This window comes from Tachypleus tridentatus, chromosome 13 (assembly GCF_004210375.1).
Source record: "Tachypleus tridentatus isolate NWPU-2018 chromosome 13, ASM421037v1, whole genome shotgun sequence".
Classification (NCBI taxonomy): Eukaryota; Metazoa; Arthropoda; class Merostomata; order Xiphosura; family Limulidae; genus Tachypleus; species Tachypleus tridentatus.
The window spans coordinates 171,532,259-171,555,408 of NC_134837.1; the positions used below are offsets into that span (position 1 = coordinate 171,532,259).

At 30.6% G+C, this 23,150-nt stretch overlaps 1 protein-coding gene and 1 long non-coding RNA gene across 5 annotated transcripts in view; one reads left to right on the forward strand and one right to left on the reverse strand.

The window, feature by feature from the left end:
- The window catches only part of LOC143238951 (uncharacterized), a 31,813-nt gene extending 15,578 nt beyond the window's left edge, over positions 1-16,235 (reverse strand). For all 4 annotated transcript variants that reach the window (XR_013020854.1, XR_013020853.1, XR_013020851.1 and 1 more), the window contains exon 1: positions 16,105-16,235. This is a non-coding gene — a long non-coding RNA (uncharacterized LOC143238951). The remainder of the gene's footprint in view (positions 1-16,104) is intronic.
- LOC143238950 (uncharacterized) lies at positions 9,802-22,923 on the forward strand. The gene is made up of 6 exons (XM_076479617.1): positions 9,802-10,530; positions 12,939-12,972; positions 16,113-16,399; positions 18,741-18,947; positions 19,972-20,118; positions 22,601-22,923. Exons 1-4 carry the CDS (start codon positions 10,379-10,381, stop codon positions 18,823-18,825), a joined length of 558 nt encoding a protein of 185 aa, XP_076335732.1. The 5' UTR covers positions 9,802-10,378; the 3' UTR covers positions 18,826-18,947; positions 19,972-20,118; positions 22,601-22,923.
- Positions 22,924-23,150: the final 227 nt, after the last annotated feature.

Sequence of the window (23,150 nt, forward strand, 5' to 3'; positions counted from 1 at the left end):
AAGTATTAAGTTGTTTGAACTTAACTACTTAATAAACGGAACTGTTAGGTTTTCCCTTTTTCGTCGGTGCGCCGTGAATGAATTGATGAGACATTAAGGGCGCCGTGAATCGAGAAAGTTTAGGATACGCTGACTTGTAGTAAAGCCTTTTATACACATAAAAATATCGACAGAACTATATAAAAATCCTAATAATTTTCAGGACTGCATTTTGTTTACCTTAGTGATATAACAAATGTGTTTTGGGTTCAGAGCATAACCTAGATTGTTTTTTGGCTTCCTTCATTTTCACAATAACTTAAACATGCATATATACGTGTGTGTGTGTGTGTAATTTGAAGCTGCAGCATGAAACATAGGTATTTTATGATTTTTTTCGTCACTCTTAGATACGTGAACATAAGACTAACTTTAAAAATCATCTTCACCCCATATTTAGATATCATTGGGATAATAGTTAAAAATGCGATAATGACATTAATACTAAACTGATAAAACAATGGTAAATTAATACTTTCAGTTGACTAGTTACTGAAACGCTACATTATTTACTAGGCTGAGTTTTCGTTCTGATCTAGAAAGATCTACTTTATCAGAAGCTACTGATAACAAATCGAATCTATAGAAGAATTACGTGTAATACAATTTGTTATTTTACCAGAATTGTTCAAATCGGTAAAAGGGAATTACTCTCTACTCTGAAGTTCAAAGGTCACCTTCTGATTCTCATAAATCCTAATGTATCGATTAAGGTTCTCCATTACTGACTGTTAAATTTAGAACATCTAAGTGTACTCAACACGTTTAGCTGTATAAGTTAAGTTTGTTTGTTTTCGAATTTCGCGCAAAACTTCACGAGGGCTATTTAGGCTAGCCGTCCCTAATTTCACAGTGTAAGACTAGAGGAAAGGCAGCTATTCATCACCACCCATTGCCAACTCTTTAGCTACTTTTTACCAACTAATAGTGGAATTTACCGTAACTTTATAACGACCACACGGCTGAAAGGGCGAGCATGTTTGTTTTGACGGGATATTAATAAAGTAAGAATGTATAAACGTAGTTTAAAATAAAGTGCTACAGATAACCTGAGAGTGCAAGTAATACAGATATGATGTTAGATTCAGGTTCAATTGTTTTGGAAACACTTAAGCACACATGACATGACTTTAGCTCTATGGACGGAATACATTATTTCAGATATAACAGAAAAGTATGACTAGAATTGTATTTTATATATGATACAAATTACCATATACATATATATGGTTCGAATAAAGTTACCTAAATGGGATGGTTTTGTTAATGAAATATATTTAGCCATTTTAATTGTTTACATATATATATTTTAAAAGAATGTACGTTTATTATTGATTTACGAACTTTATTTGTCCTGTCTAATATCAAATGTTGGTGTACAGTGGTAATGAAGGTCTTAACATAAAATAAAATTAGACTCACCAAGTCAGCATATGTGATATTTGCACATAATACACAGTTAATACGCATATACGTGAAAATTATAAGAATACGGAATACAATTATTATTTTACTAGAGCTTAGAACTTTCTTTATATATCATATATTAAAAATATATTTCGTGAAATACACATTTACAGTTACTTTCATGATCTGTAAATAAGCTTTTTCATGACATTTGCTGCATACTTGATGTTACTGTCTTGTAAAGTGGTTGAATAAATGTACTTAAGTGTTAAGTATCCGTACGGAATAAAAGAATAATTGATAAACATATTTTTGTATAAAACATTTTATCATTACATGGTGAACTGAAAAGTTTTTCGGAAAATCTAAACATTTGAAGTAAACCAGTAACGACTATTAATCAAAATGGAGATACTAAATATAGCGATATCCTGGATATATCTAGTATCAAAGAAACTCGTGAGTCTTCAAAAGAATAAAATTATTCTAAACTTCCAAGCAATTAAATGAGTTGTTTATGGCCTTGAATATGAAAAGAAGTCGAGTTTCCGATACTTAAACATCGCAGATACCCCTTCAAAATAAGTACGTTGATTTGATAGTAGCGATTACTTTAAGAGAAAAAAGAAAGACACTTCCTGTTCATAGAGATGTTATGACATCTATCATAAACAAGCAGACAAAGTGATTAGTAACGCAAAGAAGGCCTGTTATATTTTATTTGTGTGTGTGTGTGCATATATACATGCGTGTGTTTCTGTATATTAGTGTGAAATTCGTACAACTTGTTATAAACGTGGATAGAAAGGAATAGGAACCATGGGCAATGAAATAAATCAAACTATACTGGGAAATATAAGTTTATTCACTTATCGAGAGTATAAACATACTTTGAATGAAGATCAAACTGTAAAATTAAACTGGGCTTAATTAATAATTTAGGTTACGTAAATAGTGAAAAGGAAACCTAAACCACAGACTAATGTTACAATGAACAGTATAAAACACTTAGGTATTCAGCCACCTCTCATACGTAAAGCGTTAATAATCAGAGAGCTAATATATTTTAAATTTTACATGTATGAACTAGTATTGATGTTAGTTGTAAACGTAAACTTAGATGGACTTATGAAAAATGAAATTAAACTAAACTAAAATATATAGAAAACGTTGGAAAATCAATAAGTGAAACTTTTCTCTGAGACTTGTGTCTTTTCTCGCGTTTCTGCATAAATTTTGTTTTAGGACCAACGTGGAATATTAACTTCAAATAAGTTGGTGGTAAGCAAATGTTCTCTAGAAGGAACAAAAGGATACGATATGTTTAGGTATCTTAATTTCCTACCATTTAAACAACAGTGCACATACGGAGATCATAAATATTCAACTGCCGTACATAGCACATAAACAAAAGAGGAGTCTTCCTGCACATAAATTTCTCCCGTGGGACAGCGGTATGTCTGTGGACTCACGTCACGTAATAAAGATATAAAAATTACAGAAAAAATGATGTAGCTAGATCAAACATAAACGTACATCCTTTAAAAATATAAATAAATTGAAGTGGCTGAAATCAAGAACATGTTTTGTTTTCACAAAAGAAAGCCTTAATGTAATTTAAAAAATCACATATATATCTAAATACATATTTAAAGATAATTTTCATTTTACTTTTCTGTTATATTTAAAACCAGTTCTGTATTCATTCTACAAAAAAGAAAAAAAGACAGTAAAGTTCTGCTGTCTGAATGTGATATTAGTAATACATAGATACTAGACATCTTAGTTCTTTTGTGAACCTTTACATTAAAAAGTAAAAAAATTCACTGCTTGAGCTCACAGAACATTCAATCAATCACCGTGAAAACTTTGTTAAAACGTGGTATAGTAGCTTCATAGATATGGTATGGATGTGCTAAATTGTTACCCACTTACAAACACTGCAAATGAAATTATCAAATGTGAAAGCACTCATCTCTACTTGGAAGTTATTTCCCACTATAAAACCCACTACATTTGTTGTTAATTTTAATCACAAAACTGCAAAATATTTTACTGACACCTAGAATCAAACCCAACATTTCACTTTCATGAGGACGGAATTTTAAATCTAACCCACCGGGAAACAGCTTAGTGTTGATGTTTTATGATAAATGTGACCAGGTTAAGAAAGATATATGTTGAGCCTAACCTTAATGTAGATGAAAATACGGCGATTTTGAAAAACAGTTTTAATTATTTATACCTCCAAACAGATTTAGCAGTTTCAATAACAACATTTATGAATCTTAGAAGAGCTAATAAGAATTTACATAAAATATTAATTTTGTTTATTTTAAGTTGAAGTGTTCCTGGGCAAAATATTGCTAGAAAATTGAGTCACTTTCACATTTGCATTGCGACAGATTAGTTAATTGTTATATTTTAACGACATAGGTAAAAAAATATGGTTTTTGTAATGTTCCTACGCCACAACCAAAGACTAACCAAATATCCCAGTTATATCTGGCCATTTACAATCCACTCAAAGTCTTTTTTAGATCTACTGGTTGGTTTGGAATTCTGGTTTAAATATTGCTAGACATTTGTGACAGTGTCACAGTTTAGCCACCGATGAGTGGGGGTATTGAAGAATATAATTGTGATTCTGAGTAAGCACATGTAAACAAACATTTCTTTATACCAATAAAAATAATGTAATTTTTGAGACTTCATATAATGTTTATACTAACTGTGTACAGATTTATAACGTTAATACCATACTGTTTACTAGAAATATAACGACATTCTCTGAATACCTATAGTCATGGGGGTCTCAATGTATTCATGTTATATAGATCCGAACATCAGAACAGGTAAAATTTAATTTAGAATAAAAGAAGAAATACGTGGCATGTATTTGTTAATATTGTTTTTATGATTTCTCTTTATGTAGTATAGATTAACAACCAATTTTATGTACTACAATCAGTTACAATTTAATACGTTTGTGTTACTTTTCAATAATTCTTTCGCATCTGTGAATTATGTGACAAAAAAGGAACCAAACCATTGTCTCACCTCCATGATCACTGACTGTCACTTTGAAACGATCGAGCTTTGGTGTTGCCTTGCTGTTCATAAATACTGATTTTTGCAATATTTGATACTCTTTTGCGTTACTTTGATAAAGCATAAGATGCATAGTCTGTGAAAACTAATAACTTTAAGAGATTTAAATATGGTAATCAAAGGAAGTCAACCACCAAAGATAGTATAATTTTTACAAACATTCAAAAGATTTTAAACGATGTTTTAATTGTAGAGAAGTGCTTTAAGTTTTCTTTTGTAATGAATCGTGATATTTTTATTTGTGTTTTAACAAAACTATTTTTTCCTTTGTCTTTTGTATTTCCTAATCATTTTCTGACAATTTTTAGTTTCTTGTATTCGACTAAAAAGTGTGTTTGACAACTGTTTTATTGGAATAGAAACATTTCTTTCTAATGAGATGTCAATGTTATGCGAGAAGGTGCTGAATTTTTTTCTAACAATGTGTAATTACTTATCTCAGAAACGTACAAGCTATTATTACCAAATTACCTACGTAATTAGATTCTCACTTGTAAACAAACAAACTTTCATGATGTATTTAATAAAAAGTTCTACTATATAAAATATATTTGGTTGAGATATTGCACTTTTTTTCCAAAACCTAGTGAGACATTATCCGAATCCCCTAAAGACGTAGCTATCTGTATGAATATGAAGCCACATTTACTTTACTTCTGTATTATATCCAAAACCATATATTCAATCTTTTCGTAAATTAACGTATACTTGGCGAAGTCGACAAATGTTGATTGACAAAAGTATGGTTTTGTAACGTTCCTGCGCCACAATCAAAGTCTAACACAATATTTCAGTTAAATACGGTCATTTGTAATCCACTCAATATAGTTTTCAGATCTACTGAAACAATACTTGGTTGGTTTGAACTTCATTCTAAAGAAACAACAAACAATTTTCCACTGGTTGAAAACGCTATATTAACAATGTATAGATACTGTTGAGCATGTCTGTGAATCTCTAGGTTATATTGAAACACATTATTTATTTATATGAATTTCGATGTATTTTGTGGAATGTGATTGACTGACCAATGAAGTACATATGTGATCCAGCTCGAATCTCAATGTAAAAAAGCTAATTTCGTGAACACAGTGTTTTCACTACTTTCTCCTCGAAATAGTTTTGCTAATTTGAATATTAACATTAATGTAAGCTATACAAGCCATTATTAATTTAATCAAATATATTTGTTTATTTGATATATTTGAATTTGAAGAATTTCTGGTGTAAATATTGCTTGACATTTGAGACAAAGTACAATTTAGCTACCAAAGGGTGTGGGTTGTTGCAGAATATAATTGTGATTCTGAGTGAATACATATAAACAAACACTTTTGTCTAAAACGAAAATAACTTAGTTTGTGAGACTTCATATAATGTTTGTAATGTTTATACGAACTGAGTACAGATCTACAACGTTAATACCATACTCTTTAAAAGAAAAATAATGAATACCTATAATCATGCAGGTGTCATTGTATTCCTATCATCAAGGTCCGAACATGAGAACAAGTAAAATTTAATTTAGAATAAAAGAAGAAATAGGTGTTATGTATTTGTGAATATTGTTTTCATTGTTTCACCATTTAATTGGTGTTAGTTATATCCATATAATTTATACTACGTGCGCGATACAAAAATGAAAGTATTTAAATTATGACGAAAGTCATCACATGGTAACATACTCAACAACTGTACAATAAAAATATTTCTTTATTTTTAAGAATGAGTCCTTAAAATTTACACTGTAGCCTTAAAGGATGTACAAATTACGCTTGATACGTTCTTACTTTTTCAATAAAAACATTATTTCTTGTTATTCTTATGGCTTTACAGCTTCATATGTTTTATTCACGCTCAAAATAACGATCCAATGTGTTTATTGAATCACATATGACCAGTTTAAATATTTGACCGACACCCAAAGCTATGAGGTGCATGCTTTTATTTTATTGGCTAAAAATACCTAAGAGTTTTTTAATGTTGGCCGTTGTCCATACAAACTTGTTATTGTGCATGTTAAACGTTGTACCTGTCTTTTTTAATATCTGTTTGTACTGGTAACAAATACTAAAATGTAATAACATATTTTAATAATACTTATACATCTATTTGGAATAATCGGAGTGACAAATAAAATGTCAGATATTGATTCTCAATTATTATGTGTGTTACCCAGTAATTGCAGCATTAAACTGTTTTGGTACTTAATTTAAAAATGTTAACATAAAACACATTTACATTTAACTTTAAAGTTCAAAGGCCCCATTGTACCGATTAAGATCCCCTATTCTTTGTAATTACTTTCATAGGTAACAGAACTAGAGGACCCTTCCCCCCCCAACAAATGCCCTGTTGGGACACTTACCCGAATGAAGTTCTCAATAGTTTATGAATTTAAAAGATTGTGCTTTAAGGATCTCATGGTGTCCCAGAAACACCAAATGTGGTGCTAGATTCGGGTTTAAGGACAGGGAAAATTTTTTATGAAGCTTATGATGGGTGACTTTAAGCCTTTCTTATTACTTCACCATCTTGGTTGCAGGGTTACATCATATAAATATAAACACCCACGGACTGTCACGAGTCCGCTTGTAAGCCCATAACGTGAGACAGGAATATGCAGACAAATAAATGCATTAAGTTATCTATCCACTATGGAAAATCAAACAACCAAGTTTATCATTTTAAGTCCCCTCGCCAAGAGATAGGAGTTTGGAAACAAAAGTAACCTTATTTTAATCAATCAATTATTTATATAGTCATTTTGAAAACTAGTGTTCTTTTTGAGAATTTTATGTTTGGTAAGATGGAAAAATATGACAGAATTTATAAATAAGAAAGATTTTAGTAAGATGCTTAGTCCTTAGAATTTTGTAACAAAAATATTATAATAAAATACAAAGCATTGAGTATATTATATTAAAACAATTTAAATATACAATTAAGCAAGGCGCATGTCAGCCCAAGCTGATATAAAGTTGTGATGGAATGGTGTGTATAAAAATTACATTCTGACATTGTTTTGTATTGTATACGTAAGTAGTTTGATGTCACCAAAATTTCATTACTTTTGAGAAAAACGTGTAGCAGCTACGTCGAAAAAAAGTATTCTTACTTTCAGATCGTAAAGATGTGTTCAGATTGGTTTCATGACATTGGAAGACAAACAAATGCAGACCTACTCGGTTCACTAGATTTATTGTGAAAATTTGTTGTTGTGATAAAAGGAGAAAACCATATTAAAATTTTCTCGATAAAATCGAGGGTTTTAATTTAATCTTTCTTTTTAAGTGTTAATAAAGTATTATTAATACTGCTAAACACGAAAGAAAAGAAACCGGTTTCTAAAATTATCCTCTAAAAGTCATTAAAATGTCTCACGACAAACATATCCTTTAAGGATATAAATTTGAAAAATAAATCTATATCCTAAGGTTACATTAGAAGATAAAGAAGCATGAGGTACAGACATACAATATGTTTGTTTCCACCTGCTTCTGTTAATTTAAAAAATTGAAAAATCTTTCATTTTGGGGTTTGTCATAAAACGCGGTCCAAATATAATATGAAGATATTTCATAGTAATTAAACATTGTTTTGTTTAATTTGCTCCGATATAATTTTGGCTACAAACACATCTTGTAATACAACCACACTGGTTTCCAAGAAGTGTTCTCTAGGTTATCTAGTACTGCTATATTAGACTCACTCACCTATTGACTACTTCCCTGAAAATTTCAGTGTCATCAGGGAAGAACAAAGGAAAAGGTTTCATCCAGACATCAGGAAAACGTAGAGGAGGTATCAGGGAAGGTGGAACATCAGTATGATGGCTAATTTTCGCTCGTCTTAGAAACTGATGCTCTAGGCGCAATACATAAAACAAAGACCACAACACGTAGATTTTGATACTAAACTATATAGGTTTCACACACAAAAAGTCAGGATGGACGAGAATGCATCCTTATTTGACATCAATGTTCTTTATTCTTGTTCAGTTTGTTTGCAGTTTTGTTAATTTTTGTTTGTTTGTTTTTGAATTTTACGCAAAGTTGCACGAGGGCTATCTGCGCTAGCCGTCCTTAATTTAACAGTGTAAGACTAAAGGGAAGGTAGCAAGTCATCACCACCTACCGCCAACTTTTGTGCTACCTTTTTACCAAGAAATACTGGGATTGACTGTAAAATTATAACGCCCCCACGGCTGAAAGGACGAGCATGTTTGGTGTGATCGTGATTCGAACCTGTGACTTTAAGATTGGAAGTCGAGCGCCCTACCGCCCTATCTGGCCATACCGGGCCTATTAATTTTTTGTTTGTTATAGTAAATGAAATAATAATTTGATATAAGTAAGTTTTATGTCCGATTTGAAAAACGCCTTACATGATAAAAAAACAATGAATATTATTTTCGAAATCTGCGGTTAACCGTTAACATTTTTTGTAATTTAAAGTCGCAGGCCTTGGTTTCAAACTGTATGTTTCAATTATATGTATGTATATGTATGTGAGTGTTTATATTATTATGAAAGTGAAGGAAGCCAGAAAAACATCTGACGTTGTGATTTAGTAGCTTGCTATGGTCCTGAATCCAAAACGTATTTGTAATATCTCTAAAGTAAACAAAATGCAGTGCTCAGGATTTATTATTTTTGTATCGCTCTATCGATGTATTTTTATATATAAGTGGCTATACTATGAGCAAGAAATTGGGACTTTGTTAACGATTCTAATGTAAATATATCAAATGATAAATAATTACGAACTCTCAGTCATTACTTTATAGACGTTATATAATAGTTGTCGAAGATTTATATTATAAAGTTTATATTTCATAACCTTGAATCCACCCATTTAATTGACCTATAATTACAAAATTGACCCTCAAGTTATAATTCAGTTGAAAGTCTAGATGATATTTAAAACAAATTCTTTCTGGAATGATTAAATTACTAGTCTTTCTGACATAAAGTTTTGCTATTTAATGATTATAAAAGCATGCAAGGTTAAACATTTTAGAACGTGGAAATAAAGGTTATCTGAGGTGTTATTTTACAAGTGTTGTTTAAAAACGTTTAATTTAACAAAAAATAGTGCACGACGAAATGCATGTGGTATACAGGAACTAATAAAAAGTTAAAAGTTTGCAGATAAAATACGAACGTTCTTTGGACCTGTTAACAATGTATGTCACATGATATTCATAAGATATAAAAAACCGACATGAGAACATTGTTCATTAAGTTATACCAACCTAAGTGTCTTTTTTTATTACAGGTGAATGATTATCGTCCTTTTGTTATTTTAAAGTCTGGAATATTATGGTTCACGTTCAAGTTATAATGGTAAGTTAATAACTGGGACACCATTAGTTAAGTATGTAGCCTCTATCAGCCTCTTCTCAGAGGAGATACTTTAAAGGTATGATTCCACCAGGAACAAATATCCAAGTCAAGATAACACTTCTTTCATAAGATGCAAGTATTAATGAAAATCCATTCTTTACGATCCATAAATATGTCTCACATTCGTCTTTGCCCTTGATTTCGTCAAATTACAGCATAATCACTTCAAACACATTGAAGTGATTGATCCAAAAGTAAGAGCGAACTTGTCATCCTTTACTGTTTGTTGTCATAACGCCAAATAACGTAAAAGATCACGGGAAAGATTTCCTGTCTGTACAGTTTCTCATTCTGTTTACTTTGTCTTGAAAGACATTTTCTTTCAACTAAATGGTATCAGATTATATTTCACATCCGTGAACAGAATCACTTAAACTTGCATATCCGTCTAGTTAGAATCACTTTACGTGAGAATGCTCTCATTTCTCACTGATGTTAGTCATCACCACTCACTGCCAACTCTTGGGCAACTCTTTTATCAACGAATAGTGGGATTGACTGCCCATTATAACGACCACACGGCTGAAAGGGCGAACATGTTTGGTATGATGAGGATATTAGTTAAGTAAGTGTGTATAAACGTAGTTTAAAATAAGGTGCTACAGATATCCCGATAGTGCATGTAATACAAATACGATGTTAGATTCAGGTTTAATTGTCTTGGAAACATGCACTTAGACCTACAAGATTGGCTTGAGCTTAGCTCCATGGATTGAATACATAATTTTAGATATAAGAGAAAAGTAAGGCTAGAATTGTGTTTTATATATCATACAAATAATCATATATATATATATGGTTCGAAAAAAGTTACCTAAATGGGATGGTTTTGTTAATGAAATAAATTTAGCCATTTTAATTGCTTGTATATATATATTTTCAAACAATGTACGTTTATTGTTGATTTATCTACTTTTTTTCTCCCGTCATTAGTAATATCAAATGTTGGTGTACAGTGGTAACGAAGGTCTTCATATAAAATCAGGCTAGACTCACCAAGTCAGCATAAGTAATTTTTTTTACTAATACACAGTTAATACATCTGTGAAAATAATAAGATTAAGACACAAAATTATTAGTTTGCGAGGCTTAGAACTTTCTTAATGTAACGTATATTAAAAATATATTTCGTGAAATGCACATTTACAGTTACTTTCATGATCTGTAAATAAGCTTTTTCATGACATTTGCTGTATACTTGAAGTTACTGTCTTGTCAAGTGGTTGAATAAATGTGCTTAGTTGTTAAGTATTCGTACAGAATAAAATGATAATTGATGAACATATTTTTGTATAAAACATTTTGTCATTAAATGGGGAACTGAAAAGTTTTTCGGAAAATCTAAACTTTTGAAGTAAACCAATAACGAATATTCATGAATACGTATATCATGAAGACAGCGATATTCTGAATATATCTCAACTCAAAGAAACTCTTATGGAAGACAGAGAGATTTCAAAAGAAAAAAAAACGACTTTAAACTTCAAAACAATTAAACGAGTTGTTTATGGCCTTCAAGACGAAAATAAGTCGAATTTCCTGCACTTAAACATCGTAGATACTCTCTCCAAATAAGTACGTTAACTTGATAGTAGTGAATACTTGAAGAGAGAAATGAAAGACATTTCCTGTTGATAGAGATATAATAATATCTAACATAAACAAGCACACAAAGTGCTATGTTACGCAAAGAAGGCCTGTTATATTTTATTTGTGTGTCTATATGTGTGTACATATACACAAGTATGTGTGTCTGTATATTAGTGTGAATTGCTGGAAACTTGTGCAACTTGTTATAAACGTGGAGGGAAAGGAATAGGAACCATGGACAATGAAGTAGATAAAACAATACAAAGAAATAGAGTTTATTCACTTATCGAGAGTATAAACATACTTTGAATGAATACCAAACTGTGAAATTAAACTGGTCTTAATTAATCATTTAGGTTAGTTAAATAACGAAAAAGAAGCCTAAACCAAAGGTTTATGTTACAACAAATAGCATAAAACACTTAGGTATCCAGTTACTCCACAAATGTAAAGCGTTAATAATCAGAGAGATAAGATACTTTAAAGTTTATATGTATGAACTTGTATTAATGTGAATAGTAAATGTATACGCATAAGAAACGAGAATAAACTAAATTAAAATATATAGACAAAGTTGGAAAACCAATAACTGAAAACTTTCCTTTGAGACATATGTCTTTTATCCGCGTTTCTGCATAAAATGTGTTTTACGACCAACGTGAGATATTATATTCAAACATTTTTTTTTGTAAACAACTGTTCTATAGAACGAACAAAAGGGATACGATATATTTATGTATCTTAATTTTCTACCCTTTAAAAAGAGAGCACATACAGGGATCGTATATATTCAACTGCCGTACGTACAACATAAACAAAAGAGGTATCTTCCTACACATATTTTTTTTGTTCTGTTGGACAGCGGTATGTTTAATGACTTACGATGCTACAAACCATGGTTAGATTCCCCACTGTAAACACAACAGTTAGCGTAATGTTGTTTTGTATAAAAACAAAGAAACCTAAATAAAAACGGCGCTGAGTTTCTCGAATAATTCTATAGATAAGATTAAAATCATGTTGTGATTACGTTTTAATTCTGAAAATAAACAAAAATAGGATTGCCTTATTCCAACACAGAGATTTACTTATACATGTCTTGATATTTGTGACATAAAAGTTTCAGTTAACTGTCGTAGTTTTGAACAAATTATATGGATAAGGTACCACTAAAGTAGCTTTACTCACTTATGCGAAGAAATCCAAATTCTATCTTGAACACGTTGCCAACGTTAGAACAATTGTATTTGTGTATATATGCTTATAGTGTACACGGGTGTTAATTCGAAAAAAAATTTGATATATGAAATATCCTTTTTTGAAAAGAAACATTTGACTCTTATTGTTTAAAAATCTAATATATTTTAAACATTTCTTTCTTAGGACTCCACTAGAATGGGACAAGATGTTTGACAAGGTTTTTCTTTTTTTTTGTCTTCACTGTTTATAAGATATACAAAACTTTCTGAAAATACAACCCTCTCTCTCTGTGTCTGGTCTCAGATCCTGTATTTTCTGTTTGGTTAGAAATGTCAGTGCAACAAGTAAAGAAACAATAGTTCATTGTAATAACTAATATTTCTGATATTTATACTCCTTTTTATAAGTTTAAAACTTCTTTTACCTGTTACCAAATTACTTTAACTTCTTATTTGTTTATTTCATCGTAAAAGAAACTTTAATAATAATAATAATAATAATAATAATAATAATAATAATAATAAAACATCAAGATTATTATCTCCTAACTTAAGCTCTGAATCAACCCCTTATACATAAACCTGGAACAGTTGTTGTAACGGTTCGATACTTGCTCCAGTTATTCCGCTATTTGTTTTGTCTGTCTTCCTAACGGTACTAGGCTCGGCATGACCAGGTGGGTTAATGCGTTCTACTCGTAATCTTGGGGTCGCGGGTTCCAATTTCCGCCAAACCAAACATGCTCGCTCTTTCACCATGGGACGTTATATTGCGACGGTTAACCCCACTATTCGTTGGTAAAAGAGCAGCCCAAGATTTGACGGTGGGTGGTGATAACTAGCTGCCTCCCCGCTTGTCTTACACTGCTATGGGACGGCAAGCGCAGATGGCCCTTGAGTAGCTTTGCGCGAAATTCAAAACAAACAAGCATTCTAACGGTACACTTGTTTCAATAGATATATTTATAAATATTTTAATCCCTTATGTCGTGTTTTTTGTTGTTGTCGTACGTAGTGACTGAATAGTTTCCTGTTAACACAAATATATTCATCACTGTAGTTTTTCAAACGTTATTTGTTGTTAGTTCTTAAATATAAATTCATAAAACGAAAATATATTAAAATTAATTAATATGGGGATGATTTCTCTTACTACATTATAATGCTTGCTTTTATATAAATACTTAAATTTGGTTTTGCTTATTGAACTTTCGTTGTTAGATAGTAATTACTTCACACCCTTGGTTTCAGCTCCTTACATAGATAACTAAATATTTTTTCACCAAATAGAATAGTTATAGTCTTATTTGTATTGTCTGTCAGCTACTAGTGTCTACCTCAGATAAGAAAGTAATTAACTGTTATTTGAAGAAAACACTGTCTTAAGATAACATGGAGAAGAATGTAGTTACTATGGTATTATCACCAGTATACCGAAAAATGTATTATGAAAGTAGAGGTTTTGGTGTTTCAGAAACACAAGATATAGAAGAGAAGTGACAAAACAGAAATTTGTGGAATCCTTACATGTAGAATAAAGGTGCTAAATGTGTATTCAAGAGAGGTGATTGTCTGACCATTATAAAGAATCAATTTATGACACGAACAATATAAAATCTGATAGATAAAGATCATTCCTTGATGATTAAACCATAATACCAAAGCAAATGAATACATTTTTTTCAAAATACAGAAACGCTAGTTTATATTAAAGTGATTGTTAATGGTGTTTAAGAACCAAAGATTTTTACATTGTGAAGAAAATGGGGAATGAAATCCAACACGCATTTGTAGCATTAAATAATGGTGAACAAAAAAATAGTGTTGACAGTTAACAAGGATATGCTTAAAAGATTTAATAAATACACATCTGAAAATAATTGTATAGTAGGTAACACTTAAAGAAGGCGTATTTTGCTTAGAATACTCATATGGAGAACTAGAGGCTTTTAATATGCAATAAAGAGAGGTGTCTCCATGACTATTATATGGAGTGAACTTATAACACGAACATTAGAAAATCTAAGTGACAAAGAACGTACTTTGATCATAAAACCACGATATTTATATTGATTGTCACAAATTGTTGAAATGTGATCAGACTGCATTCTAACTATGTGGACAAACTACTTAATTCTTTGCTTCTCAATGTATTACTGATTGGAGCTATTACAACCATTTCTCTGGTCTTTATGTTTATTTTTTTATTTCTTCAAGTTGTGTTAACAGCTTTCTGTAAGCATCTCATTTCGCAAGTGATGATTTTCTGTTCTTGGCTTTTATTCGTAAGATGTGGTCAGTATAAATACAATGTTCATTAATTTTCACTTTATTTACATCAGGATATCTGGGTATTTTGTGAGAGATAATTAATTTTATTCGTGTTCATTGAACTTTGCTAAGCCGTTCATAGTTTTAGTGCAACCTTTTTGTATCTCCTTTAATTAACTTGGGTGTTTGTTTTTGAATTTCGCGAAAAGCTACACGCGGGATATTTGCGCTAGCCGCCCTAATATACAAGTGTAATACTGAAGAGAAAACAACTAGTCATTACGACCCATTAACAACTCTTGAGTTACTTTTTTACCAACGAATCGTTGGATTGACCGTCACTTGTTAAGTTCCCACAATTGAAAGTGCGAGCATGTTTGTTTGAATGGATATTCGATCCCACTACCCCCTTTAGTTAACTTTAGCTGTATAGATATCCACTATGGTCCTGCTAGTCCAGTCATAATTTGAACAAATCCCTATTGACCAGCAGTGTTTCAAAGAAACCATTCTGGCTCTCATGGTTACCATAATGTAAATTTTCTTATTAGTATACGCACGTTATTCAGTTTTTATTGTATCATTATCCACTTTATATACATTTACGGTGACTTAACTAGTAAACCTATAATGATATAAAGAGGTTACAAATTGTGTTCAATAACTTCGTAGGTTTCATCACGTTTTATAAAAAGTCTTAGAACTTGAATAAGTCTTTAGTTACTGAGATTAGGAAATTAAATCCAGGGTTCCTTTATACTGGATCACACAGAGCACATACCTTTGTGCTGAAATTAATAAGAACGAAATTTAGAAGACTTCCTAGTGAGAAGTGATCTTAGAATAGATTGTATACGTTTATACGTATATTTTCAGTTATACCTTTTCAAATTACTACGACAATTTTCAACCATAATTTTTAATATAAACGAATTACATTCTCTTTGAGTACGAAGAGTAAAACATACAGTTTATTTTGTATAGAATGTTGTTAATGTAAGCTAAATATTTAATAGAAAACTTAGAAGTACAGGATTTACATATTATTAAAATGACGTCTTCATGCAAAGGAGACTTACTTTCTTAGATGAATTCAAAACCTGCTCAGTATTGTTCGAATAGACCAAAAGGGCTTTTAGAGTGGACAGATTCAAGATTATTACACTACATTTCAAAGATGGCCGGTTCTAACTGTGAGTTTGTCTTAGACTTTGGATGTGGTCCAGAAGACGTTACTAAAAATATACTTTTATCACACTGTCCAAACTTGAGAAAAATGTTTGCCGTTGATATTCAATCAGATTTTATTGACTTCGCCATGGAAAAATTTGATGATGAAAGGATTGAATACATGGTTTTGGATATAACACAAAAGTAAGGAGAACATTGTTTTAGATATGTGTAACAATAGCCATATATTTAAATATATATATTGTGTTCATGAAGTTTAACTGAATGGTTTGAATAATGAAACTTGTCTTGAGATTAATAATTTCAAATGATATATACTTATTTTTAAATAATATACATTTGTTACCGATATACTTACTTTATTTTTCCTATTATTTTTTTATCTGTTATATTGAATTGGGCGTACAGTGTAAGTTAGATTAACTAAAACAGCATATGGAATGTTATTTAACTATGTAACCATTATGTCTGAAAAGCAGCATATGAAATGTTTTGAGATAAACCACTGTTAATGAAGATGCTGATAATGTTATTGAAGGTAATTTTTAAATATAAAGCAGAATTTTTGTGACAGCTTTGAATCTTTCTTATTAGAGGAAAGTTCAGGCAATATTAAAAAATATTATAAATTATGTTACTGTTATGATATGCGAATAAATCTTTAATCACTTTTTCTGTACACTTAAGGTTATTGTCTTGGTAAATGGCCTTGCTTAGCTATTGCGTATTGAATAAATGTGCTAGATGTTCGTACAGAAATGATTGATATAAAAATTCTCTGATTACGTGGTTAAATGGGAAATTTTTGGAAATCTAAAAACATTAAAAGTAAAGGTGAAACGGTACATGTTGAAGGTATGGTTTGTCTTTGTTTTTGTAATTTTTGATTTTTGCGCAAAAGTATAAGAGAGCTATCTGCGCTGGCCGTCCATAATTTAGTCGTCAAAGAATTGAGGGAAGGAGCTAGTCATCACAACTCACCTACAACATTTGGATACTTTTTCACCAAATAATAGTTGAACTGGGTGGCACATTATAACGCCCCCACACCTGAGTGGTATCTGATATATATATATACATGTATGTGAATTATTAAAACTTGTGAAACTGTTATTCAGGAAAAGGTAAAGTGACAAAAATAGAAGCCAAGACTTATAAAATGAAGTAAATCGTACGCTGAAGTATGAAATGAATATATGGACTTACGGAGAGTATAAAATTTTACAAATATTGATCACACTGTGAAATTAAGCTGCCCTTAAAAGAAACATCTAGACTACGTAACTTGTGCAAAAGAAGCCTAAACCACAAATTACCTGATAAAATAAACATCAAAAGAAGCTTAGGGACCCAACTTCTCATTATATAACAGATATAAAACGTTAATAATTTGAGAGCTAACGTGTCCGACAACGTATAAAGTCTATATTATATATATATATTAGTATATATGTATTATGTACATCAACAGTTTACATCCATGATCTAATATTAATTAGCGTGACAAGTAAATGTATACTTAGGTGACCCTATTATAAAAGAGTATAAAATAAACTAAGATATATAGGTTAACGTTAGAAATTGAAAAACTAAAAAACGTTTTTTTTCTTGGAGGTATGTCTTTTCTACGTCTACAAAAGATATTTTAGGTTAAACGTAACTTGAAATCATTCGAATATATACAATAGTTCTCAGAAAAACAAGAGGCACGATATATTTAGGTACCTTAATTTTTCTTCTTTTTAATGAACAGAGCAGATACGGGGATTATATATATTCAACTGTCGTACATAGCGCATAATGAACAAACGTGTCTTCCTACAGAAAAATTTCCACAGTTAGTCAGCGATATGTCTACGGACCTACAATGCTACAATCTGGTGCGAGGTTCCTCTCGATTGATACAGCAGCTAGCCTAATATTGCTCTGTATAAAAAAAACTGGAGCCAAGTTTCACGAATAAGTCTACAGATAAGGTTAAACCTTGTTGTGATAACGTTTTATTTCTGAAATTAAAACGATGGCTTCACTTTTCAGTTGATTTGTGTTCGATTAAAAGTTGTATACTGAATAAATTGTTTAGTTTTTACGTTCTGCGAAGATAATGATTTAATAATGTTTCAAAGACCGTTTTATTTGTTTATATATTCCAAAAGAAAATAAGATTGCTATTTTAACACGAAGATGTACTTATAAATTTGCTGATATTTATAATATACAACTTTCAGAAAACTTTCTTGTGCTGATCAAATTATGAGAGTACGTGTGGCAAAATGAGGAACGAATTGCACCCGTATCCTTTAAGTAGATTTACTCACTTATCAGAAAAAAGTATCCAAATTATATCTTTGAAATAATGTTAATATTAAAATTTTTTCCCAGTGTTATCCAAATATATACATAGTGTGCAATGGGCTGTTAATTCGAAAATTATTTTGATATATGAATCAGCCGATTTCAAAATAAATGTTTAGCTTATATTGTTTAGAAATCTAATACATCATTCATTCATTTTTCCTTTTAGGACTCCTTCGCAATGGGCCAAGATCTTTGACAAAGTCTTTGCTATCCTTTCCTTCACTTTGTCAAAAGTTTTAGAAAATTTCTAAACATTCTTCGTGGTATATTAATGATAGGAAATAACCTCCTATCATTTAGTATAGCATCATCTCCTCAGTTTTCTGTTTGGTTAGAGATGTCAAAGAATGAAGAGTGGAAACAGTACTTTATCGTAATATTGATATTTCTCAAATTTATATTGATTTATGTGTATAATATGTATATTGTGTATTTATTTTAATATCATTTCAAAGTTTTATTTGTTTTTATGATCAAAGCAACGTAATCAACCTCACAGAGGGTAGTTATATTTATATATGTTGTACCCAAAAAAGGATCGTAACCCAAGTTTTAGCGTTATAATTTATTGCTATACCACTGGTAGATAAACATTAATGTATATTACTTCAATGACTCTTTTAAATCAGTTTATGTTATGTTAGAAGGTTATATTTGTCAAATAATATATATAAGCCAGTACTATATAATTAGGTATTTTCAACAATCTATGTATTTCTCAAGTGGCTTTAATTTCTGACTTATTTATATCATCGTCTATAAATCGAACTAAAAGATCAGCTTGCTTATAATTTCCCAATTTTTAAGCTCAATTTAGGACAATTTGACATTATACATAAACCTGGAACAGTTGCAGTAACAGTTCAAAACGTACTCCAGAATATTTGCTAGTTGCTTGTTTATCTAACGGTACACTTGATTGTCGTTTAAAACATATACAAATCGTATTTCAATAAGTTATTTAGAAATAGCTCTATCCCTTAAGACTCCAAGCAATAACGTAAAACATTTGCCTCACTTTAAAGTACGAGATCGTCATAAAAATGACAGTTAACATATTAGAATAAAAGTTTGGTTTTAGGGTAGTTTCAGAACAGTAGTTCAATATTGAGGATGACGACAGGTAACTTTATTAACTGCAAATAACATCTTTTTTAGACCAATATGGCAATTTTATAACGAAACGTATCAGTGTTAAAAAAAAAATTGAAATAAAGCATTGTATTTTATTCATCTTAGGATGTGTGGGGTATGTTGCGGGCATAATAAAGTCAATGCAAACAATATCGATCAATGTATTTTCATTAACTCGATAAACTGTTTAAATTAATATTTTAATGCTTTCACTGACACAGACAAAGTACACAAAATGTTCAAATCATTCTATTTTATAACAGGGGATAGAAAAATATGTTCCTGTTACTCAAATGTCGACAGATTATTGTAATGAAATCAAGAAATTAGCAGAAGAATGTGGATTTATCATCATTGCTGTAAATTCAAAGTTGGAATCTTTTACTTTCGATTAAAAAAAGCGTTGGTGGGTAAGTATGGTATTAATTATGTATGTGCTTGAATAAAACATTTTGGATACGAATTCTTATTGTTAATTGTATCAAAACAGAAATCTAACTGTGATGATCTCACAATTCTAAGTTCTAATTGTGATATATTTTTCAATCACTTAAACATGCGTACATCTTGTTTAGTTAAATACAAATATTTGTCATTTTAAAAATAATCACAGTACGTTTCCACGGAGAGAAGTAAAGTCTAATAAATATTAAAGAAATAAGAAAACAAAACTCCGAAAGTTAAAATTAAAGTCTCAAGTCATAATTGTTTATAAATTATCACATCGTGAGTAACTGCTGCATAAGTACAAAAAGTAGTTGAAGATAATTCTTCTGGTGTCACGCTTTTCATGTGTTAGATACCATGTGAAGCCATCCGGTTTGTATCTTTCAATAAAGTTTTATTAGATTCTTGCAATAATATCAGTTTTATTAATACAGTTTTTAAAAACGTCTGACATACATGTTTCTGTATTACATTGTTACCTAATCTGATTTAAAAATAAGTATAAAATCCTCTTCACGCTAAATTTAAATATCATTGCGATAATGACTAAATATTCGATAACACAAAGGGCACCAAACTGATAAATTAATTATAAATCAATACTCCTAGTTAGTCTAGCTATTAAAAAACTAAGTACTTTACTAGACTGAATTTATGTCTGATCTACATAGACAGCTTGATTTCATCAGAAGCTATTGATAATACAAAAAAAAGCTGGAGAAGAACATGGATTAGAATTTCATTATTTTACCAAAATTGATAAAACTGGCATAAAGGAACCAAACTTCACAATGGAGTTCAAAGGTCCCATGTATTGATCTAGGTCCTCCAATACTGCCAATTTGTTTTAAGACATCTGTACGTAACACAAGAGTACATGCACCAGGTTTCAGTGAATTCGTCAGGGATAAGAACTTAGTTTTAAATAAAGCGTCTCAGATATTACAAGTATGCCATAAACACAACATGCAATTAAGATCCAGTGACGTTGAAGTCCTACACATGATGGCTGTATTTTTGTACCATAGATATAAACCGAGTTCGAGCACAAAGATTCATCCAACTAACTCAAAAACAAAAGTTAACAACTGAAGTAATACAGGGTAACTTCTATTGTTGACGAAATACTTTTGGTGAAAGGATCAGTAAAATTTAGAAATTTACAACCTTTTTCTTAACATCTTTTATTTTTTTGTTATTTTCAGTAACATGTTCTTTACTAATAATATTCGTCGGTTTTACGTTATAGCAGTTTTAGAGTTGACTTAAAACGTGAATGTATATACTGATATAGCTAATCGGTGATAATTAATGTAATAATTGCCTTTTTTTGTGCTGGACACAAAGTCTGATAAAAAGTTAATATTTATCTGTATGTTATCCTGTTCACTAACATTTATATTGTTTATAGTTTATGAATTGTTATTATTAGAATCACTTAAGTGTATATTATGCATTTAAGTAATAGACAAATAGTGTTAAAAGCCTAATTTAGTTACTTTTAAATTATCTTTCTTACACTGTTGTACTTAATTAATATAACTAAGAAACCAATTCTATTCAGTAACGAAATTAGCATAAAGAGGAGGCCCGGCATGGCCACGTAGGTTAAGGCATTCGATTCGTAATCTGAGTGTCGAGGGCTTGAATCTCCCTTACACCAAAAATTCTCGCTTTTTCAGCCGTAGGGGCGTCATTATGTTACGGTCAATTCCACTTTCATTGATAAAAGAGTAGCCCAAGCGGTGGGTGATGATGACCAGATGTCCTCTCTCTAGTCTTACACAGCTAAGTTAGGGACGGCTAGCGCAGATAGCCCTCGCGTAGCTTTGCGCAATATTCATAAACAAACAAACAAAGCATAAAGAGGAAGGAAAGAACATATTACACTATTTGACACGGTAAATGTTTTATATTATATGATATAAGGAGAAATTTCTAACCAACCTAACGAAAGCGTTAACATATAAGTTAAGGAACACTGAAAATGCTTTCAACTTTATTATTTCCTTATAATCATGTTACATTTAATAAATATCAGATTTCTTGATTAAAAAATAAAATAAAAACCAAAAGAAACGTTCTAACATGTACGACAAACTTAAACATGCTTCCCTGGGAATTTAATTGTTGTGCTGTTTTTAACTTAAAAGTGACAATTTTTCAATGCTACAGTATTCTAGTGTAATATGTTATTATATATTTTCAGTTAAATTCATTTTTAGTTTTGTTTCCAGCTCGTTTCACTGATTGATCTGAAGTTTCTCTCTGGTACAGATAAGCAATAAAATGACTATTAAATGTCTTTTTAATTCGGTGGATGATCCAGGAAATGAAAATATCCTTACTTAGGAGTGAAATGGTGAACATAAAAGTATCTTGATTGTTGAATATTCTTTATATTTACACACAGTAAGAATTTTTTAACCATTTGCACATTTCCAGGTGTCCGTTTTGCCAGAAGAAACTGTTAAACAAATACCTTTGGAAAATTTCGACAAATTCTTGAAAGACATTGGGGAAGCATTTAAGAAATGTGAAGTAACTTACAATGCTGACGGAACAGTCTCTTTTCAACTTACTATTCTTGACATTTGTCTTCAGTCTAAAAATTATAGTTAAATATTGTTAACGTGTGTTACACAATATACCCTGAAGACGTTGATAACTACCAGATTAAATCAAGACTAAATATCGTGTTAAAGTTGTCAGTTAATGTATAATTTGAAGAAAGTTGATTACAAATAGAATATTAATAAAAATAATGAAATTTACTAACCTCTCGCTTGATACTGTCTCAGATGTTCGCAGCCACAAATTTACTTCATTTCATAGTACACTGAATTAAAAACAACTTCAGAAATGAAATTTGTCATTGTAGGATAACTAACTATATTTATAATGTGACTGAAGCAGCACTGAATGAAATGTATTCTACTAGGAGATGAAAACATGTTTGGTAAAACGTTCACCAATTTAAAACATAAAGAAACAA

Excerpts from the sequence above, each read along its gene's own strand:
- LOC143238950 (XM_076479617.1), top strand. The coding sequence starts at position 10,379 with ATGCTCTCATTTCTCACTGATGTTAGTCATCACCACTCACTGCCAACT. Across the intron at positions 12,973-16,112 it reads GGGACAAGATGTTTGACAAG|ATGAATTCAAAACCTGCTCA; the intron begins GTTTTTCTTTTT and ends TTACTTTCTTAG. Across the intron at positions 16,400-18,740 it reads GTTTTGGATATAACACAAAA|GACTCCTTCGCAATGGGCCA; the intron begins GTAAGGAGAACA and ends TTTTCCTTTTAG.